The 25,839-nt window shown below is 44.2% G+C and overlaps 1 protein-coding gene across 3 annotated transcripts in view; it reads right to left on the bottom strand.

Moving 5' to 3' along the window:
- PRELID2 (PRELI domain containing 2) overlaps window positions 1-25,839 on the bottom strand; it is a 148,894-nt gene that overhangs the window by 106,459 nt on the left and 16,596 nt on the right. Inside the window, exon 1 of one of the 3 annotated variants that reach the window (XM_073575268.1) lies at window positions 205-575. The exons of 1 other annotated variant lie outside the window; for it this stretch is intronic. In XM_073575268.1, coding sequence (XP_073431369.1) covers window positions 205-336 — 132 coding nt within the window. In that variant the 5' untranslated portion in view covers window positions 337-575. Of the gene's footprint in view, window positions 1-204; window positions 576-25,839 lie in introns of those variants that run through there. One more of the 3 variants, XM_073575266.1, reaches the window with a different exon arrangement.

Raw genomic sequence — 25,839 nt, 5'->3', positions numbered from 1 at the left:
GAAGAAGGCATGAGATAACATGACTTTTTGGAATGGGCGAATTTACATTGTTCGCCATCTAGGTCCTGTCATCTCTGATCCAGGACCAGTTAACACTGATGTGACAATGCAAGAATTTATAATGCTGTGGATAATGAGGGCTTGCGGAGCTTGGTACAGATTACACGCGTGTGTCTGTTGTGAAAATGTATGTTTTTAGCTTACTCTGCTGATGCGGTGTCTAGTCGTCTCCCCAGATAGTAGCACAATACAGCTCCTGGAAAAAAAGGACAATACAGATGTCCAGGAGCAGCACTCGCTTGGCTGCTTTCTAACGCACTGTATACCTGAGGGCATAGTCTGTGATGATTAATTGAGCTCTTTCTATAGAGGATCTGACAGCATGCTTGAAAACCTGAAACTAACGGCACAAGGGAACACGTGAAGCCATAAGTATCTGTTCTCATAGCAAGTAATCGAGCCTCCATCTATAATCCTCACGGTGATTAATACTTACATCAACACTGCTCACAATATAAGCAGCAGTCCAAACATTCACATGTCACTTAGGCTGTGTTCACACTGCTGTCACTGGCTCCATACATACACTGGCTCCATACATACACTGGAACGGTGCCATCACCATAGGGGAGTATAAGTGCGTTACATGCAGATTTCCCCAATTGAGACTGAAGGTGATGAAAATTCACAATATTTCAATAGTATAAAATCAAAGATCCGCAACATTCTCCAATTTCTGTTTTTTTACTTTTTTTGATGGATGTGAGTTTTCAAAACCGGATCCATTAATACTGTAAATTGCTGTGGATTTGCAGCATGAAGTCAGCATAAAAAGATTATGCGGTTTAGCATTACGACATTGTACTTTAAAATACAATATGTAAAAAGAAAAAAAAGTCTTGCTATGGTATGAAAACTTTTTATTCTCTTTATTAAACAGATTTTTTTTTTTCCAATACAAAAGAACAGAGGTGGACAGGTTAAGTCTGTGAGATGGCATCAGCATTGGGAGATGATTGACATCCTGGCTTACCTCACCTATGTTATCAGCAGTCAGCATCTATTAAAGCACCAGGAGGACTAGATCCTTTTTAAAAGAGGAGTGCTGCTTATATTCCCGGTGTATCTTCTGTTAAGATTTATCTTTTGTAGCCATGATTTTAGGGATGAGGGGTGGGAGGAAAGTAGACTCTAATTTAATGGGATGAAAAGTTTATCTGACGGTATCAAATGAGTTGCCAAGTTCTCCTTGCCTTGGGTAATGGAAAGATATGGCTTTCAAAAAGAATTAATGAAGCAGAGAGATCTGGAGGCCTACCACACATTTCTTTAGATGGGAGACAAAGAAGTCACACAGAGGCTTAATGATGACCTACTCCCACCAGATGTGGGACGTTGCCAAGGGAGTCCATACGTGGGAGGCTAGAAGCTGCCACAACTTGATCGCCTCTGCTACATACAAGCAATGCCAAGATCGCCTGTTTGTAGTACAATTACTGCATTGCTATGAGTGCCGACCACACAGTGGCGGTCATAGCAATCCAGAATCAACAACCATATGCCGACGCACCAATGACCCCCGATCACGTAACGGGGGTCAGCGGTGCGCGTATTTCCAGCCCGATAACCGGACGCACGCGTTAAATGGCGCTGTCCGTGTTTGACAGCGAAATTTAACTAGTTAATAGGCGCGGGTGGATCGCGATTCCACCCGTGCCTATTGCCGGCACATGTCAGCTGTTCAAAAAGCTGACATGTCCCGGCTTTGATGTGGGCTCACCGCCGGAGACCTCAAAGAGGGGGTACTGCCACTGGACGTACTATTCAGTTCAATGGCAGTAAGGGGTTCAAAAATATATAAAAAGTTTAAATCACCACCCTTTTGCCCCATTCAAAATAAAACCATTAAAAAAAACAAGAAAAAAAAAACAAAAATACATATCTGGTATTGCAGTGTTCAGAAACGGCCGATCAAGCTACAAAAGTAATTAATCTGATGGGTTAACAGCAAAATGAGAAAAAAAACCGAAAGAATTAAGTTTTTTTTTGTCAACGCAACATTGCAATAAAATGAAACAGGCGGACAAAACCACTTCTCTCTCCCAAAATGATGTAAAAAACGTCAGCTCGGTGCACAAAAAAAAAAGCCCTCACCCGGCCCCAGATCCTGAAAAATAGAGACTACAATTTCTAGGAAAATGGCGCTTTCATTTTTTTTTCTTCAAAACTTTGGATTTAAAATGAGCCTATACATGTATGGCATCTACGAACTAATGACATGGGAATCATAATGGCAGGTCAGTTTTAGCATTTAGCGAATTTGGTAAAAAAAAACAAAACAATTGTGGCATTGGTGCCATCTTGGAGGATTTTTTTCTCTTCTCCAGCAAGCTGGTCCCGCCAGCGCCTGCGCAACAGCAGCTATCACATCACATATACAACTGATAACTGCTACTACACAGACGCCATTTCAAAATAGTTTTTTTTTTTTTCTCTATTTGAATAACATCAACCACATTAATTACTGGGACGGTAAACATGTGATTATGCTGCCGAGAAGGTGTCATGGCTGGCACCTGCTGCAGAAGGGTTGCTTTTTTCTTCAGTATGTTAGGTATTCCTTATGCAAACTAGGGGCCGGTCAGTGAGGGATCAGTGACCTGTCAGCATTATGAATACCTAATCAGAGCATCACATGAATACCCCCCACAGGCCCGCAGCATGAGCATATCATTAACTCAAAACTGCAGCAGGGCCCACAATACACACATAAAAAAAACAAACAAAACAGTACGTGCACGAGACTTCAGAAATCTCATTAATTATGCTGGTGCTGTAAAAAACTACCAAATGCGTTCCAAAACAATTACATGTGAACATACCCTCATATTCACGTCTCAAAACACAGTGAGTGCAAATGTACGGTAATCAGTTTCCGGCTCGTTGATTGACGGCCTGCACATACAACACACACACACAGCTGTTAACGTGCAGCAGAGTCCTTAGAGCTCCACTCACATTATAGCGGGTGGTGACTGTAACCGCACCCTGAACTGCTGGGGTAACTATAAGCAGGCAGCTGCAGGGAGGATAAAGCTTCATTTCCTCCCTGTAGCCGCTGCTTCAGTAAACCAGCCAGACATTTAAATGCCATTTACCTCTGGATTACCCCTACATATGATGGTAAATTGCATTTCGGGATGTGGCAGCTTCCCTCTAAAGGAGGCTTTGCCTGCTTCACCAGCCAAGGCCATGCTCAGAGTAAATCCCATTTATCTAAACTAAAGCTCCTAACTTAACCATAGGCCTCAATTTTTTTTAAGACTGGCATTTTGTACACTGGTCTAAGCATCTTTCATTTGCAGTGTACCGTGGTCAGAAGTGGAGCTGGCTTTCATTTCAGTCATAATTTATTAAATTGCCATGAATTTGTTGGGCACGCTTGGCCTTGCCCTGCCATGAACAAGCTCTGCTCACTTTTCAAAAAAGTTGCAGGAACTGTCCAGGAATGGTGTAAAGACTGGCAAAAACAGCTTGATGAATCGAACACTTAGTTCACATGTGTGCTGGCTTAAATCTTTATTTCAGCTCCGTTATAGGTAGAGAAATGATCAAATAATGGTAGTGCCAGAACCCGCACATGCAGATAACCAATGGCACCCAACAGATGAGAACAGAGCCCTAAACTAGGTCAAAAACATTAACATCAGTGGTGCACTAGAAAGGGCAGCAATCCAAGAAATGCAGTGACAATACACAACCATACTAGAGCTTTTTATGGCAGTACCACAAATTCACGTATCCAACTATTAACCCTATTAACAGCAACTGTTGTGCATTCTGGCAAAAATAGTTTATGAATTACAGCGACGCTAGCAGAGAGCATTCTATTTGCAGAGCAAACATGATTAAGATTGAAATGACATTTATATGCAAAAATACTCAAGACCTCAAACTGGAATACATCATTCATTCCTTAAAAAAAAAAAAATCCTTTCACCAGATTAGTTTTGTTTCAGTCGCAACGGTGACACCTACTGGTCACAAGAAAGATAGCATTTTCTTCACTGAAGTTATCAGGCATCAGCTCTACATGAGATGTCATGTATCATTTAAAAAAAAAAATTGGAGATAAAATAAAGGGCTTATGTGTTCAGGATACAAAAAGGGAAAAAATGAAGAAACAAACCAATATTTTGTGCTACCATCATAATTTTCAACAGATCCTGGGCTGGAGTTCTACTCCATCGTGGGGGAAAAGCAGGCCATATCAGCGTTACTAGTGATTCAGGCTGTACGTTTAGCAGGGTATCATACCCCAAACTAAATTCTATACACATGCAGTTCTTTCAAAGACAAGTCCAGCAATACCTTTAGATGGCCAGTCTGACCCTCTATTGCTGAGCAAGCAGTTTGAATTAATATGCAAATGAGGCTGAAGGACTATGGTAGATCTGAAGCCTCTGTCACTCCAGCTCCATTCCCCACCCAGAGCCACCTCCTCTGCTTGAGTGATGGCCTTTATGCTGTGTAACTTCAGGCAAAGGAATTGTCAGTCAAGCAGGAGGAGGACCACATTACAGTCAATGGCATCCTTCAGACACCACTGATGCCCGTCATGCAATATATCAGATCTAGCATGGTCCTCACAGAGAACAAAAATGCTATTTCATATGCGAACTCAACAGTGTATAGAGAGGTTGATGGAAAGTCTCTTTAGATAGTTATATATGATCTAAATCAGGTTTTTATTAAAAATGTAGTAAACATGTCTTGAACATTCACTATCCACACAAAAACTCTTTCACAGGCTAATGGTTTCTGGTGACTGCAGCCTTTTTTTTTTATAACTTTGCTGTGTATATAAGCACAGGATGAGCAGAGCCATCTCATCCTCATGAGTGGGGGGAGGGTACTGATCGTCTTCTTGCACTGGCCTAGGATGGTAAGGCCTCTTTCACACTTCAGTTTTTTACAATCAGTCACAATCCGCCAGGTTTTGAGAAAAACAGATCCTCAATTTTCTTTTGAGGATCCGTTTTTTTTTCTCCATTGACTTTCATTAATGGCGGATTGTGACGGATTGCTGTCCGTTGCATCCGTTTTTTTTGAGGATCCGCCAAAAGTTGCTGTCCGTCACCATCCTCAAAGATTTCAAAACGGAGCTTGCAACGTTTTTTTTTTTTTCTGGCGGATCCTCCAGACACTCATTTAACCTGAAAATATAAATAAAAATATATATATCTCCCCTGCAATTCCTTTAAAATTCTTCATTTTGCAGATCCGTCAACTGTCATCAGTTCTAAAAACGGATCCAGCATCCGTCCTTTTGGCGGATTTTGACTGATGCAAAAAACTGAAGTGTGAAAGAGGCCTAACAGTGTACGTAGCAAAACGATACAACTCTTAGTACCTTCCCTGTTGTGCTCTGTGCTTTGGGGAAAGAGGACTGTATGCCACCATTTTCCGAAGAATGCCACATTCAGTGACAGCTCATGGTAAGGCCCCCTTCACAGGTGCGTATAAAAAATGCAAGTGATAAAACCATAGCGGCATCAGTGTTTTTCCGGTCTGAATAAAGAATTAAATTTACAAAGCTTCTCTATTCTTAGGTACACCTTTTTTACTTTTTGAAGGTGAACAGTGTCAAGAGATGCTTCTAAAGCATCAGAAAACCCCGTAAAAAAAGCCAATCCTCACCAGCAGCGCAATATTTGTATTCTATTTACCAGAAGCTAGGCGTGCTTATCGCTTGCTCAGCACTTGGGCCATCTTGTCAGCCCCCTGACTAGCTGTTACCGCGTAGAATTAGATCACTTATCTACTCTTTGCCTAAGGGCTTCCAAATAACAAAATCAACTAACCGTTTCCGATCCTGCTGGAAGAGAACAGTAAATGGCAGAACTTCAGTTCTCGTCTCCATTACAGCACACATAAAGGCACTTCCACTAATGTCAATGTTTAGAGATGGATTACTGGGGCATTGTGCGCCTGCTGTAATTTGTACTGGCTGAAGAGCTCCCGTATAGCGGGCTCTCTTCCCACTGCTCTGAGTGTTACATGAGAAAAGTGCAGCTTTTAACTGGATTGCGGCAGAAAATTCCCCCCGTCAAAGGTCTGAAAATAATGGCCCAGGGATCATGCGATTGGGAGAGTTTCTATTGCTGCTATTTGCAGGATGTCGTTATGACATGGAGAAAATTAAGTACATCCCAGGAGATGGTGATAATGTATCTCAGCAGGAAAATCATTGCTGTCTTCCACAATCTCCTTCTCCATTATCTGCTGACATTTATTTTAGTATTTATGAAAACACAGTTAAATGGATGCTTCACCCCCAAAATTTTACTACACGGTAGTTCTCCAAAATGATCTGTGTATTGTCAGGTATATCAAAGGCTAGCCGGCACTGCACATTCCCAACAGAGTGCTCAATTGCTCTTCTAGCATCCTCTGAGTTAATGTTTTCACATGAGAGGTCCAACTCCTAGGCATGGCTTGCTGACTTGTTCAGGCAGGACTTTGCCTTAACACATTTTTAGAGATGAGCGAATTTGTTTGGATTTTGGCTCCAAATCGGATTTTGACATATTCGGGCCATATTCAACCACTATTCGTGCCGAAAGTTTGTCTTATGATCGGTTCCGAACATATTCGGTCATTTCTACTCCCATTGACTCTAATGACATTCAGCTGTGTTCGACAAATATTGCAAAAACAAAATTTCATTAAGATCGCATTCGGAACCGAATCCGAACAAATTCGCTCATCTCTACTCATTTTCCCTTGAAAAATAGCAGAGTATAAGATTGGCCAGCCACCTGCACACATGTAGAGTGTACCGAAGTGCTTACACATTACACAGTAGTTTTGAAAAGATGTAGGAAGGCAAGCAGACATCTGTCATGCAACATTGTTTTTTCTTCTAACTTGATAGAATAGCAGAGCATACTAAAGGACGTGTCCTCATAAGCAGGGGTGCAACCAACGATCGCGGTCGCAGAGGTTGCCACCGGGCCCATGTGGGTGGGGGCCCGCCGACACCAGCGTAAACTTCAACTGGATGTGCATTCAGCTGAAGTAGACTGCAGCACAGGGGTCCGTGCGCTGCAATACACACTGCTGGTCAGAGGCCAGCAGCTGACGATGGCATGCACGAGACTGGAGGTACAGTGCAGTGATGTAACGCACGCTAAGTCAGCTGCCTGCTTCAGAAGAGGACGCCGTGCAGCAGGGGAGGGGAGGGAAGGGGAATAGAATCTATTCTTTTTATGCATTAGAAAGCAGCAGGGCAGAATGGAGGGAGGGGGGGGGGGGCACATATACATACTAGATGTGGGGATATATACTAGGATGGGGCATAATATACATACATGTTATATAATGTGTGTGTGTGTGTGTATATATATATATATATATATATATATATATATATATATATATATATATATATATATATATATATATATACATACATACATACACTCACTGGCCACTTTATTAGGTACACCATGCTAGTAACGGGTTGGACCCCCTTTTGCCTTCAGAACTGCCTCAATTCTTCGTGGCAGAGATTCAACAAGGTGCTGGAAGCATTCCTCAGAGATTTTGGACCATATTGACATGATGGCATCACACAGTTGGCGCAGATTTGTCGGCTGCACATCCCTGATGCGAATCTCCCGTTCCACCACATCCCAAAGATGCTCTATTGGATTGAGATCTGGTGACTGAGGAGGCCATTTGAGTACAGTGAACTCATTGTCATGTTCAAGAAACCAATCTGAGATGATTCGAGCTTTATGACATGGCGCATTATCCTGCTGAAAGTAGCCATCAGATGTTGGGTACATTGTGGTCATAAAGGGATGGACATGGTCAGCAACAATACTCAGGTAGGCTGTGGCGTTGCAACGATGCTCAATTGGTACCAAGGGTCCCAAAGAGTGCCAAGAAAAAATTCCCCACACCATGACACCACCACCACCAGCCTGAACCGTTGATACAAGGCAGGATGGATCCATGCTTTCATGTTGTTTACGCCAAATTCTGACCCTACCATCCGAATGTCGCAGCAGAAATCGAGACTCATCAGACCAGGCAACGTTTTTCCAATCTTCTACTGTCCAATTTCGATGAGCTTGTGCAAATTGTAGCCTTAGTTTCCTGTTCTTAGCTGAGAGGAGTGGTACCCAGTGTGGTCTTCTGCTGCTGTAGCCCATCTGCCTCAAAGTTCGACGCACTGTGCGTTCAGAGATGCTCTTCTGCCTACCTTGGTTGTAACGGGTGGCAATTTGAGTCACTGTTGCCTTTCTATCAGCTCGAACCAGTCTGCCCATTCTCCTCTGACCTCTGGCATCAACAAGGCATTTCCGGCCACAGAACTGCCGCTCACAGGATTTTTTTTCTTTTTCGGACCATTCTCTGTAAACCCTAGAGATGGTTGTGCGTGAAAATCCCAGTAGATCAGCAGTTTCTGAAATACTCAGACCAGCCCTTCTGGCACCAACAATCATGCCACGTTCAAAGGCACTCAAATCACCTTTCTTCCCCATACTGATGCTCGGTTTGAACTGCAGGAGATTGTCTTGACCATGTCTACATGCCTAAATGCACTGAGTTGCCGCCATGTGATTGGCTGATTAGAAATTAAGTCTTAACACACAGTTGGACAGGTGTACCTAATAAAGTGGCCAGTGAGTGTGTATATATATATATATATATATACACATACAGTGGGGAAAAAAAGTATTTAGTCAGTCAGCAATAGTGCAAGTTCCACCACTTAAAAAGATGAGAGGCGTCTGTAATTTACATCATAGGTAGACCTCAACTATGGGAGACAAACTGAGAAAAAAAAAATCCAGAAAATCACATTGTCTGTTTTTTTTTTCATTTTATTTGCATATTATGGTGGAAAATAAGTATTTGGTCAGAAACAAGCAATCAAGATTTCTGGCTCTCACAGACCTGTAACTTCTTTAAGAGTCTCCTCTTTCCTCCACTCATTACCTGTAGTAATGGCACCTGTTTAAACTTGTTATCAGTATAAAAAGACACCTGTGCACACCCTCAAACAGTCTGACTCCAAACTCCACTATGGTGAAGACCAAAGAGCTGTCAAAGGACACCAGAAACAAAATTGTAGCCCTGCACCAGGCTGGGAAGACTGAATCTGCAATAGCCAACCAACTTGGAGTGAATAAATCAACTGTGGGAGCAATAATTAGAAAATGGAAGACATACAAGACCACTGATAATCTCCCTCGATCTGGTGCTCCACGCAAAATTCCACCCCGTGGGGTCAGAATGATCACAAGAACGGTGAGCAAAAATCCCAGAACCACGCGGGGGGACCTAGTGAATGAACTGCAGAGAGCTGGGACCAATGTAACAAGGCCTACCATAAGTAACACACTACGCCACCATGGACTCAGATCCTGCAGTGCCAGACGTGTCCCACTGCTTAAGCCTGTACATGTCCGGGCCCGTCTGAAGTTTGCTAGAGAGCATTTGGATGATCCAGAGGAGTTTTGGGAGAATGTCCTATGGTCTGATGAAACCAAACTGGAACTGTTTGGTAGAAACACAACTTGTCGTGTTTGGAGGAAAAAGAATACTGAGTTGCATCCATCAAACACCATACCTACTGTAAAGCATGGTGGTGGAAACATCATGCTTTGGGGCTGTTTCTCTGCAAAGGGGCCAGGACGACTGATCCGGGTACATGAAAGAATGAATGGGGCCATGTATCGTGAGATTTTGAGTGCAAACCTCCTTCCATCAGCAAGGGCATTGAAGATGAAACGTGGTTGGGTCTTTCAACATGACAATGATCCAAAGAAAACCGCCAGGGCAACGAAGGAGTGGCTTCGTAAGAAGCATTTCAAGGTCCTGGAGTGGCCTAGCCAGTCTCCAGATCTCAACCCTATAGAAAACCTTTGGAGGGAGTTGAAAGTCCGTGTTGCCAAGCGAAAAGCCAAAAACATCACTGCTCTAGAGGAGATCTGCATGGAGGAATGGGCCAACATACCAACAACAGTGTGTGGCAACCTTGTGAAGACTTACAGAAAACGTTTGACCTCTGTCATTGCCAACAAAGGATATATCACAAAGTATTGAGATGAAATTTTGTTTCTGACCAAATACTTATTTTCCACCATAATATGCAAATAAAATGAAAAAAAAAACAGACAATGTGATTTTCTGGATTTCTTTTTCTCAGTTTGTCTCCCATAGTTGAGGTCTACCTATGATGTAAATTACAGACGCCTCTCATCTTTTTAAGTGGTGGAACTTGCACTATTGCTGACTGACTAAATACTTTTTTTCCCCACTGTATGTATATATATATATATATATATATATATATATATATATATATATATATATATATATATATATATATATATATATATTTATTTATTACACACACATATATATTATATATACCGTATATACTCGAGTATAAGTCGATCCGAGTATAAGTCGACCCCCCTAATTTTGCCACAAAAAACTGGGAGAACTTCTTGACTCGAGTATAAGTCTAGGGTGGGAAATGCTCCATAGATTGTTCCCCCATATGCTGCCCCCACAAGAAGCTCCATAGATTGCTCCCTCATATGCTGCCCCCATGCTGCTGCTGCATGTAAAAAAAAAAAAAAAAAAAATAATGACATACTCACCTCTCCGTCGCTGGGTGTCAGATTCTCACCTGTCCTGCGCCCATGGCTGCTCACCGCTATCTGCCACGTCATCGGTCAGTGACGTTCACACTGCAGGGGGCGCGGCGCGCACTAACCACGTCACCGCGCCCTCTGCTGTCTGAAGTCACTGACCGATGACAGACAGCAGCAAGCAGCCATGGACGCAGGACAGGTGAGTAACGCTATACTTACCCGTCCTGACGCTGTCGCTTGAGTCCTCAGCTTCTCCGCGCTCTCTCTTCCTGCATTCAGCGGTCTTGTGATACCGCTCATTAATATGCGCATATTCATGAGTTTTAATGAGCGGCACCACGTGACCGCTGAAGGCAGGAAGAGAGAGCACGGGGAGAAGCTGGGGGCTCAAGACACAGCGTCAGGACGGGTAAGTATGACCTGACAAACCCGCCCCCCCTCTGACCCCCTTTGTATATGACTCGAATATAAGACGAGAGGGGGACTTTCAGCCCAATTTTTTGGGCTGAAAATCTCGACTTATATTCGAGGAGATTATATATATATATATATATATATATATATATATATATATATATATATATATATATATATATATATATATATATATATATATATACACACAGTCATGGCCAAAAGTATTGACACCCCTGCAATTCTGTCAGATAATACTCAGTTTCTTCCAGAAAATGATTGCAAACACAAATTCTTTGGTATTATTATCTTCATTTAATTTGTCTTAAATGAAAAAACACAAAAAGAATTGTCCTAAAGCCAAATTGGATATAATTCCACACCAAACATAACAAAGAGGGTGGACAAAAGTATTGGCACTGTTCGAAAAATCATGTGATGCTTCTCTAATTTGTGTAATTAACAGCACCTGTAACTTACCTGTGGCACCTAACAGGTGTTGGCAATAACTAAATCACACTTGCAGCCAGTTGACATGGATTAAAGTTGACTCAACCTCTGTCCTGTGTCCTTGTGTGTACCACATTGAGCATGGAGAAATGAAAGAAGACCAAAGAACTGTCTGAGGACTTGAGAAACCAAATTGTGAGGAAGCATGAGCAACCTCAAGGCTACAAGTCCATCTCCAAAGACCTAAATGTTCCTGTGTCTACCGTGCGCAGTGTCATCAAGAAGTTTAAAGCCCATGGCACTGTGGCTAACCTCCCTAGATGTGGCCGGAAAAGAAAAATTGACAAGAGATTTCAACCCAAGATTGTGCGGATGTTGGATAAAGAACCTCCACTAACATAAAAACAAGTTCAAGCTGCCCTGCAGTCCGAGGGTACAACGGTGTCAACCTGTACTATCCGTCGGCATCTGAATGAAAAGGGACTGTATGGTAGGGGACCCAGGAAGACTCCACTTCTTACCCCGAGACATAAAAAAGCCAGGCTGGAGTTTGCCAAAACTTACCTGAAAAAGCCTAAAACATTTTGGAAGAATGTTCTTTGGTCAGATGAGACAAAAGTAGAGCTTTTAGGGCAAAAGCATCAACATAGAGTTTACAGGAGAAAAAAGAGGCATTCAAAGAAAAGTACATGGTCCCTACAGTCAAACATGGCGGAGGTTCCCTGATGTTTTGGGGTTGCTTTGCTACCTCTGGCACTGGACTGCTTGACCATGTGCATGGCATTATGAAGTCAGAAGACTACCAACAAATTTTGCAGCATAATTTAGGGCCCAGTGTGAGAAAGCTGGGTCTACCTCAGAGGTCATGGGTCTTCCAGCAGGACAATAACCCAAAACACACTTCAAAAAGCTCTAGAAAATGGTTTGAGAGAAAGCACTGGAGACTTCTAAGGTGGCCAGCAATGAGTCCAGACCTGAATCCCATAGAACAGCTGTGGAGAGATCTAAAAATGGCAGTTTGGAGAAGGCACCCTTCAAATATCAGGGACCTGGAGTAGTTTGCCAAAGAAGAATGGTCTAAAATTCCAGCAGAGCATTGTAAGAAACTCATTGATGGTTACCGGAAGCGGTTGGTCGCAGTTATTTTGGCTAAAGGTTGTGCAACCAAGTATTAGGCTGAGGGTGCCAATACTTTTGTCCGGCCCATTTTTGGAGTTTTGGGTGAAATGATCAATGTTTTGCTTTTTGCTTCATTCTCTTTTGCGTTTTTTTATTTAAGACAAATTAAATGAAGATAATAATACCAAAGAATTTGTGTTTGCAATCATTTTCAGGAAGAAACTGAATATTATCTGACAGAATTGCAGGGGTGTCAATACTTTTGGCCATGACTGTATGTATATATATATATATATATATATATATATATATATATATATATATATATATATCTCCTTTGTATTTTAGGCAAAAATAAAACATTTTAATCTTTTACATTTTAAAAGATTAATGGGATGATGCAAACGTTTGGGCTCCCTGCATGGATAGCACCTGATAGCACCAAGGGTCCTTCAATTCTTGTTTGAGGGAGTTTCATCCATTGTTCCTTGAAAAATTCTTACCATTCTGAGAGATTCCTGGGTCATCGTGCATGGACTGCTAGTTTGAGGTCTAGCCACCGATGTTCAATGATGTTCAGATCAGGGGACTGTGAAGGCCATTGTAAAACCTTCAGCTTGCACCTTTTGAGGAAGTCTATTGTGAATTTTGACGTGTGTCAAGGATAATTATCCATTTGTAGAAGCCATCTGCTTCTCAACTTCAGCTTTTTACAGATGATATGTTTGCATGCTTATTGGTTGGCGAGATGTTTTTTTCCTGAAATTATGTGCCCTTTTTCTCTACACATACTATTTGGCCACAATGATCAAAGGTATTAAGTTACGTACCGGTAACGGTATTTTTCAGAAGCCCATGACAGCACCACGAGAGAGGGGTTCTGCCCTTTAGGAACAGGAAACCTACAGATTCAAAAGGGCGGCACCTCTCCCATGCATCAGTTGGATTATAGAGCTTGAGAGGCTACCATGGTTAGTGGCACAGCATATATACAATATATACAATCTATATATCCTATTTACAATTTTTAGACCATCTCCCACATAAGGTAAATCCGTGAAACAATCTTCTAAAAGGAGTGCACCCCTATACGTGAACAAGGGAGGGAACTAAGGGTGCCGTCATGGGCTTCCGAAAAATACCGTTACTGGTACATAACTTTATACTGTATTCGGACTCCCATGACAGCACCACGAGAGAATTACAGAGATGTAAACTAATTTAGGGAGGGACTACAGCCTGCAGCACCCTTAGCCCAAAGGTGAGATCCGAGGAGGCACCCATGTCTAACCGATAGTGGTTAAAAAAGGTGGAAGGAGATGACCAGGTAGCCGCCTTACATATCTGGTCAATTGACACTCCAGATCTCTCTGCCCAAGACGACGCCATAGCACGAGTGGAATGTGCCATCAAATTCTGTGGAGCCGGACCGTCACCTGCTGTGTAGGCAACAGAGATAGCCTCCCTAATCCACTTTGCTAACGTGCGTTTTGATACTCTACACCCTTTCTTGGGACCTTGGAAGGAGAAAGAAAATGCGTTCTCTTTCCTCCAAGGATCAGTGGCTGATATTTTATTTTAGTAGGCATCTTTTAACATCTAGTGCATGCAGCTTTTGTTCTTTAGGGTTGGTAGGATTAGGGAGGAAGGAAGGGAGAACTATTTCTTGTGTCCTGTGAAAGTGTGATGCTACCTTGGGAAGGTATGCTGGGTCCGGCTTTAGGATTACTCTATCCTGTAAGAATTCTGTATAAGGGGGCAACCTGGAAAGTGCCTGCATATCACTTATCCTACGTGCGGATGTTATCGCTACCAAAAAAGCTGTCTTAAGGGATATAACCTTTAGCGAGGCCGAATGTAGAGGTTCGAATGGCTTTTCTGTCATAGCTGTAAGGACTAAATTTAAGTCTCATGGTATACATCTGTGCTTGTGTATGGGTCTAGATCTAGTAGCCGCTTTGATGAATCTGGCCACCCAATAGTTGTTGGCAATATCACATGTATATAGGGCCCCCAAGGCTGAAACCTGTACTTTTAAGGTACTGGTGGAAAGACCCAATTTGAGACCCCTCTGGAGGAATTCCAGAATCTGTTTTGTGGGTATTCCGTCCCTGACAAACTCAGAGGTGGACAGGAATCGCCTCCAGGTTCTAGCATAGATATTTGTGGTAGTTTGTTTTCTGCTTTTCAGGAGGGTATCAATTAAATTTTTGGAGAAACCTCTATTCTTCAACAGTGCCCTCTCAAACACCACGCCGTCAAATGGAGTCCCGCTACCTGTGGGTGGCTGACTGGCTCCTGGTAGAGGAGATCCGGAAGGTTCGGCAGTACCCAGGGATCGCATACTGACATGGTCCTCAACCATGCGAACCAGGTCCTTCTGGGCCAGAAGGGGGCAATTAATATGACCCTTGCTCAATCTTCCCTGATCTTTCTTACTACTAGAGGTAAGAGGCTTAATGGTGGAAAGGCATAAGCCAGAGAGAAGTCCCATTTTATTAGGAAGGCGTCCACTGCCAGTGGATTTTCCCTGGGGTTCAGAGAGCATAATGTTTTTTTTTCCCTGTTTTCTTTGGTGGCAAAGAGGTCTACCTCTGGCTGACCCCATTTGCGGACAATCAGGTTGTAAATGTCCGTGTTTAAAGCCCATTCTCCTTGCCTTAGGGCCCTGCGGCTTAGAAAGTCTGCCTTCATGTTGTCTTTCCCCCTGATGTGGAGATCAGTTAAAGATTGAAAATTTTCCTCAGCTATCTGAAAGAGACATTCAGTTATCCGCATCAGGGCCTCGGAGCGTGTTCCCCCTTGGTGGTTGACATAGGCTACTGCTACCCGGTTGTCCAAGAGGATCCTCACATGATGATCCTGTAGGTACATAATGAGTTTTTTTTTTTTTAACTGCCAACTCAATCGCCAACAGTTCCCTCAGGTTAGATGAGGTTTCAATATCGGAGTCCCAATGTCCCTGTACCACTATGTCCCCCATATGGGCCCCCCAACCCAAGGGGCTACCATCTGTGGTTATTATGCGGGTTATCTGCGTCAGCCAGGGCACCCCTGAGGATAAGTTATTGTCATCAAGCCACCATCTAAGAGATGAAAGCGTCCAAGGGCTTGAAGATACCTGACCCTGTAGAGACCCCTCTAAGGCCCTGCTACTAACTAGGACGTCTCTCTGAAGGGATCTAGTGTGAAATTGTGCCCACCTGACTGCTGGGATACATGAGGTTAGAGAGCCTAACAGAGACATGGCTTGCCTGAGGGTCATGGAGGATCTATTAATTGCCCGAAGTACCTGCTGTTGTATATGTTCTAACTTATCTGATGGCAGAAGACACTGCTGAGTTTCCGAATTTAACAGTAAGCCTAGGAACTATTGGACTCTTAGGGGCTGAAATCGGGATTTCTCGTAATTTATTATCCATCCGAGGCTCTCTAGTCTGGATTTAGCCTTCTCTATCTGGGATAGACAATGGTCCACCGAATTCCCCACAATCAAAAAATCGTCTAAGTACGGGACAATCAAGATATCAGCCTCCCGCAAATGAGCCATGACTTCGGCCACTACCTTTGTAAATACCCGGGGCGCTGCTGAGAGACCAAAAGGAAGAGCTCTAAACTGAAAATGACGGATTAAGCCGTCTATTGAAACCGCCACTCTCAGGAACTGCTGGAAGTCTGCGTGGATAGGCACATGATAGTACGCGTGTTTCAAATCCACGTCTGCCATAAAACACCCTTCAAACAACATCTTTATTGTTGAACTGATGGATTTCATCTTAAAGGTGCGATTAACCAAAAATTCATTGAGGGAACGTAAATTAATAATGGTTCTAAATGTTTTATCTGGTTTTTGGATCAGGAATAAGGGAGAGTAGAAGCCGCTACCTCTCTCCGATTCCGGAACCTCCACCAGGACATTTTTCAGGCACAGGCTCAAGACTTCTGCTTCTAAAGCAGCTTGTTCAAGAGGCGAAGATCGTAAGGGAGTTAGTTTAAAGGTATCCCGTGGAACATAACTTAACTCCAACTTGAGTCCGGTGGATATTACGTTCCGTACCCAGTCACTATTGGTGATCTGTAACCATGCTGGGAAGAAGGCTGACAGTCTACCCCCCACGGAATTGCCAGTCATTGGCTCGGTTTCTTTTGCTCTCTTGACGACCGCCTGAACATGAAGCCCGTACCTCTTCTTCTATCCTCTCATCTGGGACGGTCTCTATTAGGTGAAGAATTGCGCCTTCTCCCCTGACCGAATCTCCTTCTATTGAATAGACGTCGGTAGGATGCGGACCACAGATTCGGGAACTTTTTCTTATCGTTCCCGGCTTTCTCAAGCAGCTCATCCAGGACTGCTCCGAACAAATATTCCCCCTCACACGGGATAGTACAGAGTTTTGCTCTGGATTGAATGTCTCCCTGCCAGCACTTTAGCCACAGGGCTCCACGAGCCGCATTAGAGAGTCCTGCTGCCCTTGAGGCCATTCTCACTGCATCAGCAGAGGAGTCCGCTAGGAAGGCTGCGGCCTCCTGGATTACTGGTAGGGCCACAAGAATTGTCTGTCTAGACGTCCCTTTTTTTCAACTGAGACTAACTGGTCCAACCAGATCATCATGGACCTGGCCGTACATGTTGGTTGAGGCTACTGCTGGTCTTAAAGAACCGGCTGCAATCTCCCAGGTACTTTTAAAGGAAGGTATCTGCCTTCCTAACGGATCTTTAATGGACCCCATGTCTTCGAAAGGTAGTGAGGATCTTTTTGATGCCTTTGCGATTGCCACATCTAATTTGGGGGCTGGTGGTAGCGAACCTCTCTTATCTGGTTTCTTCCATTCTCTACGGATTAGATTTTGAATCTTTTCGTTCAAGGGGAAGACCCTTCACTTCCTCTGCTCCAGCCCCCCGAACATGACATCCTGCATGGATAACTGAGTTTTAGGCTCCTCCACTTCTCCTCACCGCTTTTACCAGCTTGTCCACCCGGTCAAGCGGCAGACAAAACTGACCAGAATCCTCTTCCTCCGAGGAGGATGAGGGAGATGAAACATGGGAGTCCTTACTTCTCCTCCATTCTACCGAGGAATCTAACTCCACAGGGTCCCCACCCCTTAAGCTTTCCGGTTGGGACAGGTATTTCAGGGTTTCCCTCATCTCTGCCCTGACTATGTCCTTTAAGCTTGCAACTACTACGGGCGATTCTTCTGCCACTGTCTGCTGGATGCAGGGGGGACACAACCTTTTGGGGCATGAGTCCAGTAATGGGCATGCACAAAATGCGCATTCTCTGTGTTTTGTTTTACTCGTGGATTTCTTCCCCTAAAAATAAAGCACAGAGGGTGGCCCCGTCATTGAGTGAACATTCACGTAGATCACTTACCAGTGCCGTAAATAAGTACCGGAGAATGAGGGGGATCTTTCTCAGTCGATGCTCCTGTCTCGAGGAGCTTTTATGACAGGATTGGTCACTTCATCCCACATGCTCCTTACTGTCACGGGACTCCTTTTTCTTTTGTTTGACCTGCCGGAGGTCCTCTAGGGGCGGCAGTGATGATTGTCGCTGCTGCTGCTCTCGATCGCTCTCCATTACTGCGTGCAATAATGTGGCCAAAGCATGGAACCCATCTTGGGCCCTGCCTATATATCCCTGCTCTGGACAGACATGCCACGCCCCCCCCTTAATTGGGCCCCCCTCCCCAGCTAGCGCCGCTATTGGCCGGTGACCCGGCGCCTCTTCCGATGTGCGCTGCCATCTTGGAGTCCTCGCGCCTGCGCAGTGGCGCCACTGACCCGGAAGCACCCCCAGGCTCCGCCCCCGACATCACCGCGACCCCGCCCGTAACCGGAAGTCACGCGGGATGCTCGGGCGTTCTCTACACAGCGTTCCCCGATCCTCGGCACCCCACAGCCGCGCAGGCACCCCGACCACCGCAACTGATCACTTCCCTGGAGACGGACATCCTCCGGACACCGCTCCCTGCTGTACACGCCACAGCCGTGCCGCCCATCCAGGACCACCGTGGCGTCTTCCAGGAGCTCCGCACCTGACCGAGGTAGGAGACCCCCCCGCTACCTGTACCGGCCAGTCGGCCTGGGATCCATTCCGGATTCCATCTGTAGAATCCCGTCCCCTCAGAAACAGGAAACCACTGATGCGTAGGAGAGGTGCCGCCCTTTTGTATCTGTAGGTTTCCTGTTCCTGAATGGCGGATCCCCTCTCTCGTGGTGCTGTCATGGGAGTCCGAATAAAGTTCTAATTTAACCTCATTGGTCCACAGGACTTGTTTCCAAAATGCATCAGGCTTGCGTGACGGCACAGAGTTTATTCTTAATTATGCCAGACATATTATTCAGTAGGCACAGAGCCATGGGCTATCGTTCATGTGGGCCCAAACATTGGACTCTTGTTGTAGGCTGAATTGATGTTTTTTTTATTGGTTGCCGATTACCTATTGTATCAGCCCCTACAGCTTATAGTTCTGCTACCCTGGAGGGACAAAGGTACATGTTAATTGAACATTCGAACAATGAGAGATGACCTCATGCCACCTTCCCCCAAACCTGTGGAAAAATGCCTAACTAAGAACTGTGAACTATAGAAGGGAGATCTGCTTTTGTTTCCAGAGACTCGAGAGGACAGCAGCCAAGGCACCATGGCTGCAACCAGAGGAATACGATTTGACTCACTGCCCATCACTGAACCCACAGAGATGTTTGGAGAATACAGGTTGGCACAATCAAGTCACCTGGCCACTAACCTCAACATACTCTGTCAGCTTCCTAAGTTTGCAGCTATATCCTCTCGGTGGGTGGCCACTGGTTGGAGTAGTTGGCCCTGGAAGCCCTGAGGTTGCAGATGTTTAAATTCCCGGCGAGCCAGCAGAAGTGTGAGACTGTCATTTGCACCATCTTATGTACTTGCTGCGACTGTACTCTATGTTATTGACTGTTGGTGATCCAATAAGGTATCACCCCATTGTGTTTCCTCCACCCTGTGTTGTCTGAACAGTATCATGTCCACAGGATAGGAGAACTGGCATAAATCCTGGTCCATGCAGTCTTTCTAAAGAAAGGCAGATCAGCACATGAGAGCATCCACTTGTAAGGAGGATGACCGGACCACGGGTACCTGCATGGCGGGTCTGGAACTAAAAGGGCTGCATCCTGTTTCTGGGGGGGGGCAGAGGCCAAGAAAGAGCGTGCAGCCACAGGAGGATAAGGGAAAGAGTGCGCTGCAGGAGGGGTTGGCGCCAAATAAGTGCGGCGCGCAGAGTGATGATCAGGGCGTTCTGCTTCCCCCACCTGAGTGTGCTGGGCTTGTGACAGGCCGTGCTGCTGCTGCCCAGGACAGGAGCTGTAGTTCTGGGGGGGCATCATCTGTGCCAGCAGAGACATGCAGAGCCGTGTCAGCAGTACGGAGCTTTGCGGAGCCGTGCGGAGTTAAGCCAGGTGACGTACACTATGAGATAGTGAGTACCGCACGCGCTCTGCCTAAAAGTGACAGCTGAGAAGTCAGAGTACCTTGTGAGTGCAGTACAACCTGACAGATCCCCTGTGCAGTGTGACATCCCGCTGGTAGTCAACCAGTTGACGGTCCCCCTTTTCCCTCCTCGTCAGTTGGTGACCCCCATACCGACGTCACAGACCGTTCCGTTGACAGAACGCCAGGAGAGATGCTCGGCTGGGCAAGGACCTATTAGGCTGACTTGCACACACCGCGGAGCGAAGGCTCGTTCCGTCGGTATCTAACGTTGGACTCAGTACTGTGCTAGTTAGGTATGGGAAAATCTGCCCGCCATACAGAGACTGCGATGAGACGACCTGCGCAGCAGTTGACGGTGCCACCGTTGGATTCCCGTTTGTCAGAGACTCAGTCGAGACGACCCGTGCCGCTGTTGCCGATGCCACCATTGGAACCCTGAACTCCCTCACAACAGAGGACTACATTCTGATAAGTTTAACCTCTGTTACTGAACTTTTGTTTGTCCCTCACCTACCCTGCCACTTTCCCAGTTCTGCCCCATTCTTTACCGCCACCCTACAATCCCTCACTGCTTGCATGTAGTATATTTGTTGTTAATAAAATCCTGTTAACTCTTGATCTGTCTCATGTCCGTGGCGACATCCCACGTTCCTGCGATTATACACACTGACCCTCGTGTCCCCAACTGCTTGTTTAGATGTTCTTTTGCATACTTCTGATGCTGAACTTTATGGTGAGGAAGCAGGAGATATTTTCTTTTAATGATTCTTCCATGAAGGCAATATTTGTGCATGTGTATCTGAACAGTAAAAAACTGTACCACAACACCAGAGTCTGCTAAATCTTTCTGAAGGTCTTTCGCAGTCAAGCAGGGGTTCCAATTTGCCTCCCAGGCAATCCTGCAAGTAGCTCGCACTGATATTTTGCTTAGTCTTTCAGACCTTATCACAAGAGCCAGAGACTAGAACAAGGCCATTACTGCATCCACGAATTAAACAGTGGTACAGTCGCCCAGGGCAACGGACTGATACGGATGTTCCGGCTACAAACCGGAGGATAAAGTTTGGATTTAATTCATAAGTTGGCAAAATAAAGTTATTTAAGTGGAACTATCTTGGGTCACAGTCTCATTAGCACAAGGACGAGAAAGCCGCTGCCTTACTAATGTTATATATATGTTGACTTCAAGCATCATATAACAATCTCTATATATAAAAGTGAATGTATGTATGTATGTATGTATGTATGTATGTATGTATGTAACCAACCAACCAATCATGAAGCATCTTTCATTTCACCAGAGCTGTTTAAAAGAAGCTGAGCTGCGATTGATTGCTATGAGCAAAAGTTCTCTAACTCTACAACAACACCTCAGCAGACACTGCCATGGTGGGAGAAATCTAGCATCCCCCCGGAACATAAGCTCCCAGCCATTGTCTGCCCTCAGAAAGGAGCAGAGAGCACATGACAGAAATGAATCCCCCCTCCCGTGCCCATATACCCATCACACATCCTCCATCCCATAGGCACATCTTCCCTCTTAAAGGAATCATTGCTATGGAAGTCAGGGCAAATCCATCCAGCACTTTGGTTTTGACCCCAGGCCTCTCTTAAAGGGACCCCCGGCATGGAAGTTAGGATGTGGGATATTAGGGGTAGTAGTCCGATGGCTCTGGCTGACGGGATGATGTGGGATAGTATAGTGAATGTGGCTATGCGGAGTGTGCGGGCTGTACACTCAGAGAGATATATATAATTTGTTATAACTAACCGTAGTTAGTTACTATGCCCGGGCAGCGCCGGGCTCTTCAGCTAGTATTATATAATATGGAAGCTCTTCCCAAGCCTCTGTCTCTACAGTTCTATTCCTCGCCCAGCACAGCCTTCTGCTTGATGTCAGGCAAGGGAAAGGTCAATCATCAGGAGAATGCAGCATTGCTGGTTAGGGAATATAGCTAAAGAGACAGGGGCTTCAAGATGTGCTTCCAAGTACTGAGAGCACATCAGCTTCATTTTCGTATTGATTCATGTGGCGATTTATTGATAAACAGGGCTGTGGAGTACGAGTACATTTTGGTGAATTCGGAGTGACTCACACTCAAAATACAGTATAATAATTTGTGTACTGCAGTACAATGCAGGATGTGCTGTACATGTTTTAATAATTTTGGAAAGTTATGAAATGTCTTATGTTTGTTCTGTTCCTGATCTAAGGAGCTTGTCTTTTAATTGAGATGAATCTGTGCTGCACTTTATGTACATGCTCAGTAGTGAGGCAGTGCTGTGGAGTCATAGATGAGATGAATCTGTGCTGCACTTTATGCACATGCTCAGTAGTGACCAGTGCTGTGGGGTCGTAGATGAGATGAATCTGTGCTGCACTTTATGTACATGCTCAGTAGTGACCAGTGCTGTGGAGATGTAGATGAGATGAATCTGTGCTGCACTTTATGTACATGCTCAGTAGTGACCAGTGCTGTGGAGTCGTAGATGAGATTAATCTGTGCTGCATTTTATGTACATGCTCAGTAGTGACCAGTGCTGTGGGGTCATAGATAAAGTGCAGCACCGATTCATCTCATGTACAAACTCAGTAGTGACCAGTGCTGTGGAGAGGTAGAGGAGATGAATCTGTGCTGCACTTTATGCACATATGCTCAGTAGTGACCAGTGCTGTGGAGTTGTAGCTGAGCTGAATCTGTGCTGCACTTTATGCACATGCTCAGTAGTGACCTTTGCTGTGGAGATGTAGATGAGATTAATCTGTGCTGCACTTTATGTACATGCTCAGTAGTGACCAGTGCTGTGGAGTCATAGATGAGATGAATCTGTGCTGCACTTTATGCACATGCTCAGTAGTGACCAGTGCTGTGGGGTCGTAGATGAAATGAATCTGTACTGCATTTTATGTACATGCTCAGTAGTGACCAGTGCTGTGGAGTCATAGATGAGATGAATCTGTGCTGCACTTTATGCACATGCTCAGTAGTGACCAGTGCTGTGGGGTCGTAGATGAAATGAATCTGTACTGCATTTTATGTACATGCTCAGTAGTGACCAGAGCTGTGGAGTCATAGATGAGATGAATCTGTGCTGCACTTTATGCACATGCTCAGTAGTGACCAGTGCTGTGGGGGTCATAGATGAGATGAATCTGTGCTGCACGTTATGTACATGCTCAGTAGTGACCAGTGCTGTGGAGTCGGAGATGAGATGAATCTGTGCTGCACTTTATGTACATGCTCAGTAGTGACCAGTGCTGTGGAGTCGTAGATGAGATTAATCTGTGCTGCATTTTATGTACATGCTCAGTAGTGACCAGTGCTGTGGGGTCATAGATAAAGTGCAGCACCGATTCATCTCATGTACAAACTCAGTAGTGACCAGTGCTGTGGAGAGGTAGAGGAGATGAATCTGTGCTGCACTTTATGCACATATGCTCAGTAGTGACCAGTGCTGTGGAGTTGTAGCTGAGCTGAATCTGTGCTGCACTTTATGCACATGCTCAGTAGTGACCTTTGCTGTGGAGATGTAGATGAGATTAATCTGTGCTGCACTTTATGTACATGCTCAGTAGTGACCAGTGCTGTGGAGTCATAGATGAGATGAATCTGTGCTGCACTTTATGCACATGCTCAGTAGTGACCAGTGCTGTGGGGTCGTAGATGAAATGAATCTGTACTGCATTTTATGTACATGCTCAGTAGTGACCAGTGCTGTGGAGTCATAGATGAGATGAATCTGTGCTGCACTTTATGCACATGCTCAGTAGTGACCAGTGCTGTGGGGTCGTAGATGAAATGAATCTGTACTGCATTTTATGTACATGCTCAGTAGTGACCAGAGCTGTGGAGTCATAGATGAGATGAATCTGTGCTGCACTTTATGCACATGCTCAGTAGTGACCAGTGCTGTGGGGGTCATAGATGAGATGAATCTGTGCTGCACGTTATGTACATGCTCAGTAGTGACCAGTGCTGTGGAGTCGGAGATGAGATGAATCTGTGCTGCACTTTATGCACATGCTCAGTAGTGACCAGTGCTGTGGGGTCGTAGATGAAATGAATCTGTACTGCATTTTATGTACATGCTCAGTAGTGACCAGTGCTGTGGAGTCATAGATGAGATGAATCTGTGCTGCATTTTATGTACATGCTCAGTAGTGACCAGAGCTGTGGAGTCATAGATGAGATGAATCTGTGCTGCACTTTATGCACATGCTCAGTAGTGACCAGTGCTGTGGGGGTCATAGATGAGATGAATCTGTGCTGCACGTTATGTACATGCTCAGTAGTGACCAGTGCTGTGGAGTCATAGATGAGATGAATCTGTGCTGCACTTTATGCACATGCTCAGTAGTGACCAGTGCTGTGGGGTCGTAGATGAAATGAATCTGTACTGCATTTTATGTACATGCTCAGTAGTGACCAGTGCTGTGGAGTCATAGATGAGATGAATCTGTGCTGCACTTTATGTACATGCTCAGTAGTGACCAGTGTTGTGGGGTCATAGATGAGATGAATCTGTGCTGCACTTTATGGACATGCTCAGTAGTGAGCCCTGATAAGAAATGGACGGACTTGCTGCCTAAAGGTATGGCTCAACTAGTCTTAGCAAGAGCTACATGCGTACATACTGTAAACAGTTTGGCTGGGAGGCGAGGGTGTATGAAATCCCTTTTAACAAGAAGTAAACTGCAAAATTTCTTGTTTTTACAATAATTTGCAATTTTACTCATATAGCAAAATGAGTCAATCCCTTAATTTTTCTACTAAAGTGGACATGTCCAGAGATGCATGGAATGAGGTGTTGATAAAGATAAAAAAATAAATAAAATAGAAACTGATCATATATTACATATAAGATCCCATGTAAAAATGTTATAAAAAAAAAAAAAAAAAAAAAAAAAAAAATGTATAAGTGGATAACAGGGGTTGAATGTAATAATAACAAATCCTATAACTTAACATACTGCAAGAAAAGGGTGTACACCTCTATGCTATTCTGACCCTCAAAAATAGAAAAAAAAAAAAAAAAAAAAAAACCACTAGTGTGAAAGGAGCCATAGCTCAGAGGGACATACTTTGTGAATCGTGAAAACACAATTTCAGAAATATAAAAATTTGGAAATTATATATAAAACCAAACACTACCTACTGCAGCGCTATCTCCTCCCTAAACTGTCAAATATAAAATATGAAAACTGCAAAAGACATAATAGTAATAATCATGTCTATTATTTTTCTGCCATTTTTATAGCTCAGGTATCAAGAAAGAACAATGTAGACAGGAATGAAATGACACAATGACAATAAACCTCACATCAGGCAAATTGTTTGTACTCTAGTCTAAATAATTTTTTAAGAAAAGGAAGAAAAAAAAAAAAAACGACTATAAAAGCCCAGAAATTAGTGATCAGGTGATAACAAAACAAGGGGCGCACATTCAGGATGATAAAAATCATGTGTCTTGAAGGAGTCAAATAATCATAAGACGACATAATGTTAATGAATATACACCACTATACATATTATTGCATGGGTAATATCTTGTGTCCAAAAATTAAAGGGGTTATAGAGTCCAAATCATAAGTCTGCAATCACTCTGTGTGACTGCAGACTTATGAATCTCCCCAGCGCATGCACTGCAGACTTATCGATTTGCACTGGACAATCCTTTTAAAGTTTGTTATAGTATAA

The sequence above is a fragment of the Dendrobates tinctorius genome, unplaced genomic scaffold, assembly GCF_039654945.1.
Source record: "Dendrobates tinctorius isolate UK_male_01 unplaced genomic scaffold, ASM3965494v1 ptg000043l, whole genome shotgun sequence".
NCBI classification, from domain to species: Eukaryota; Metazoa; Chordata; class Amphibia; order Anura; family Dendrobatidae; genus Dendrobates; species Dendrobates tinctorius.
This window is presented reverse-complemented; position numbering and strand designations above follow the sequence as displayed.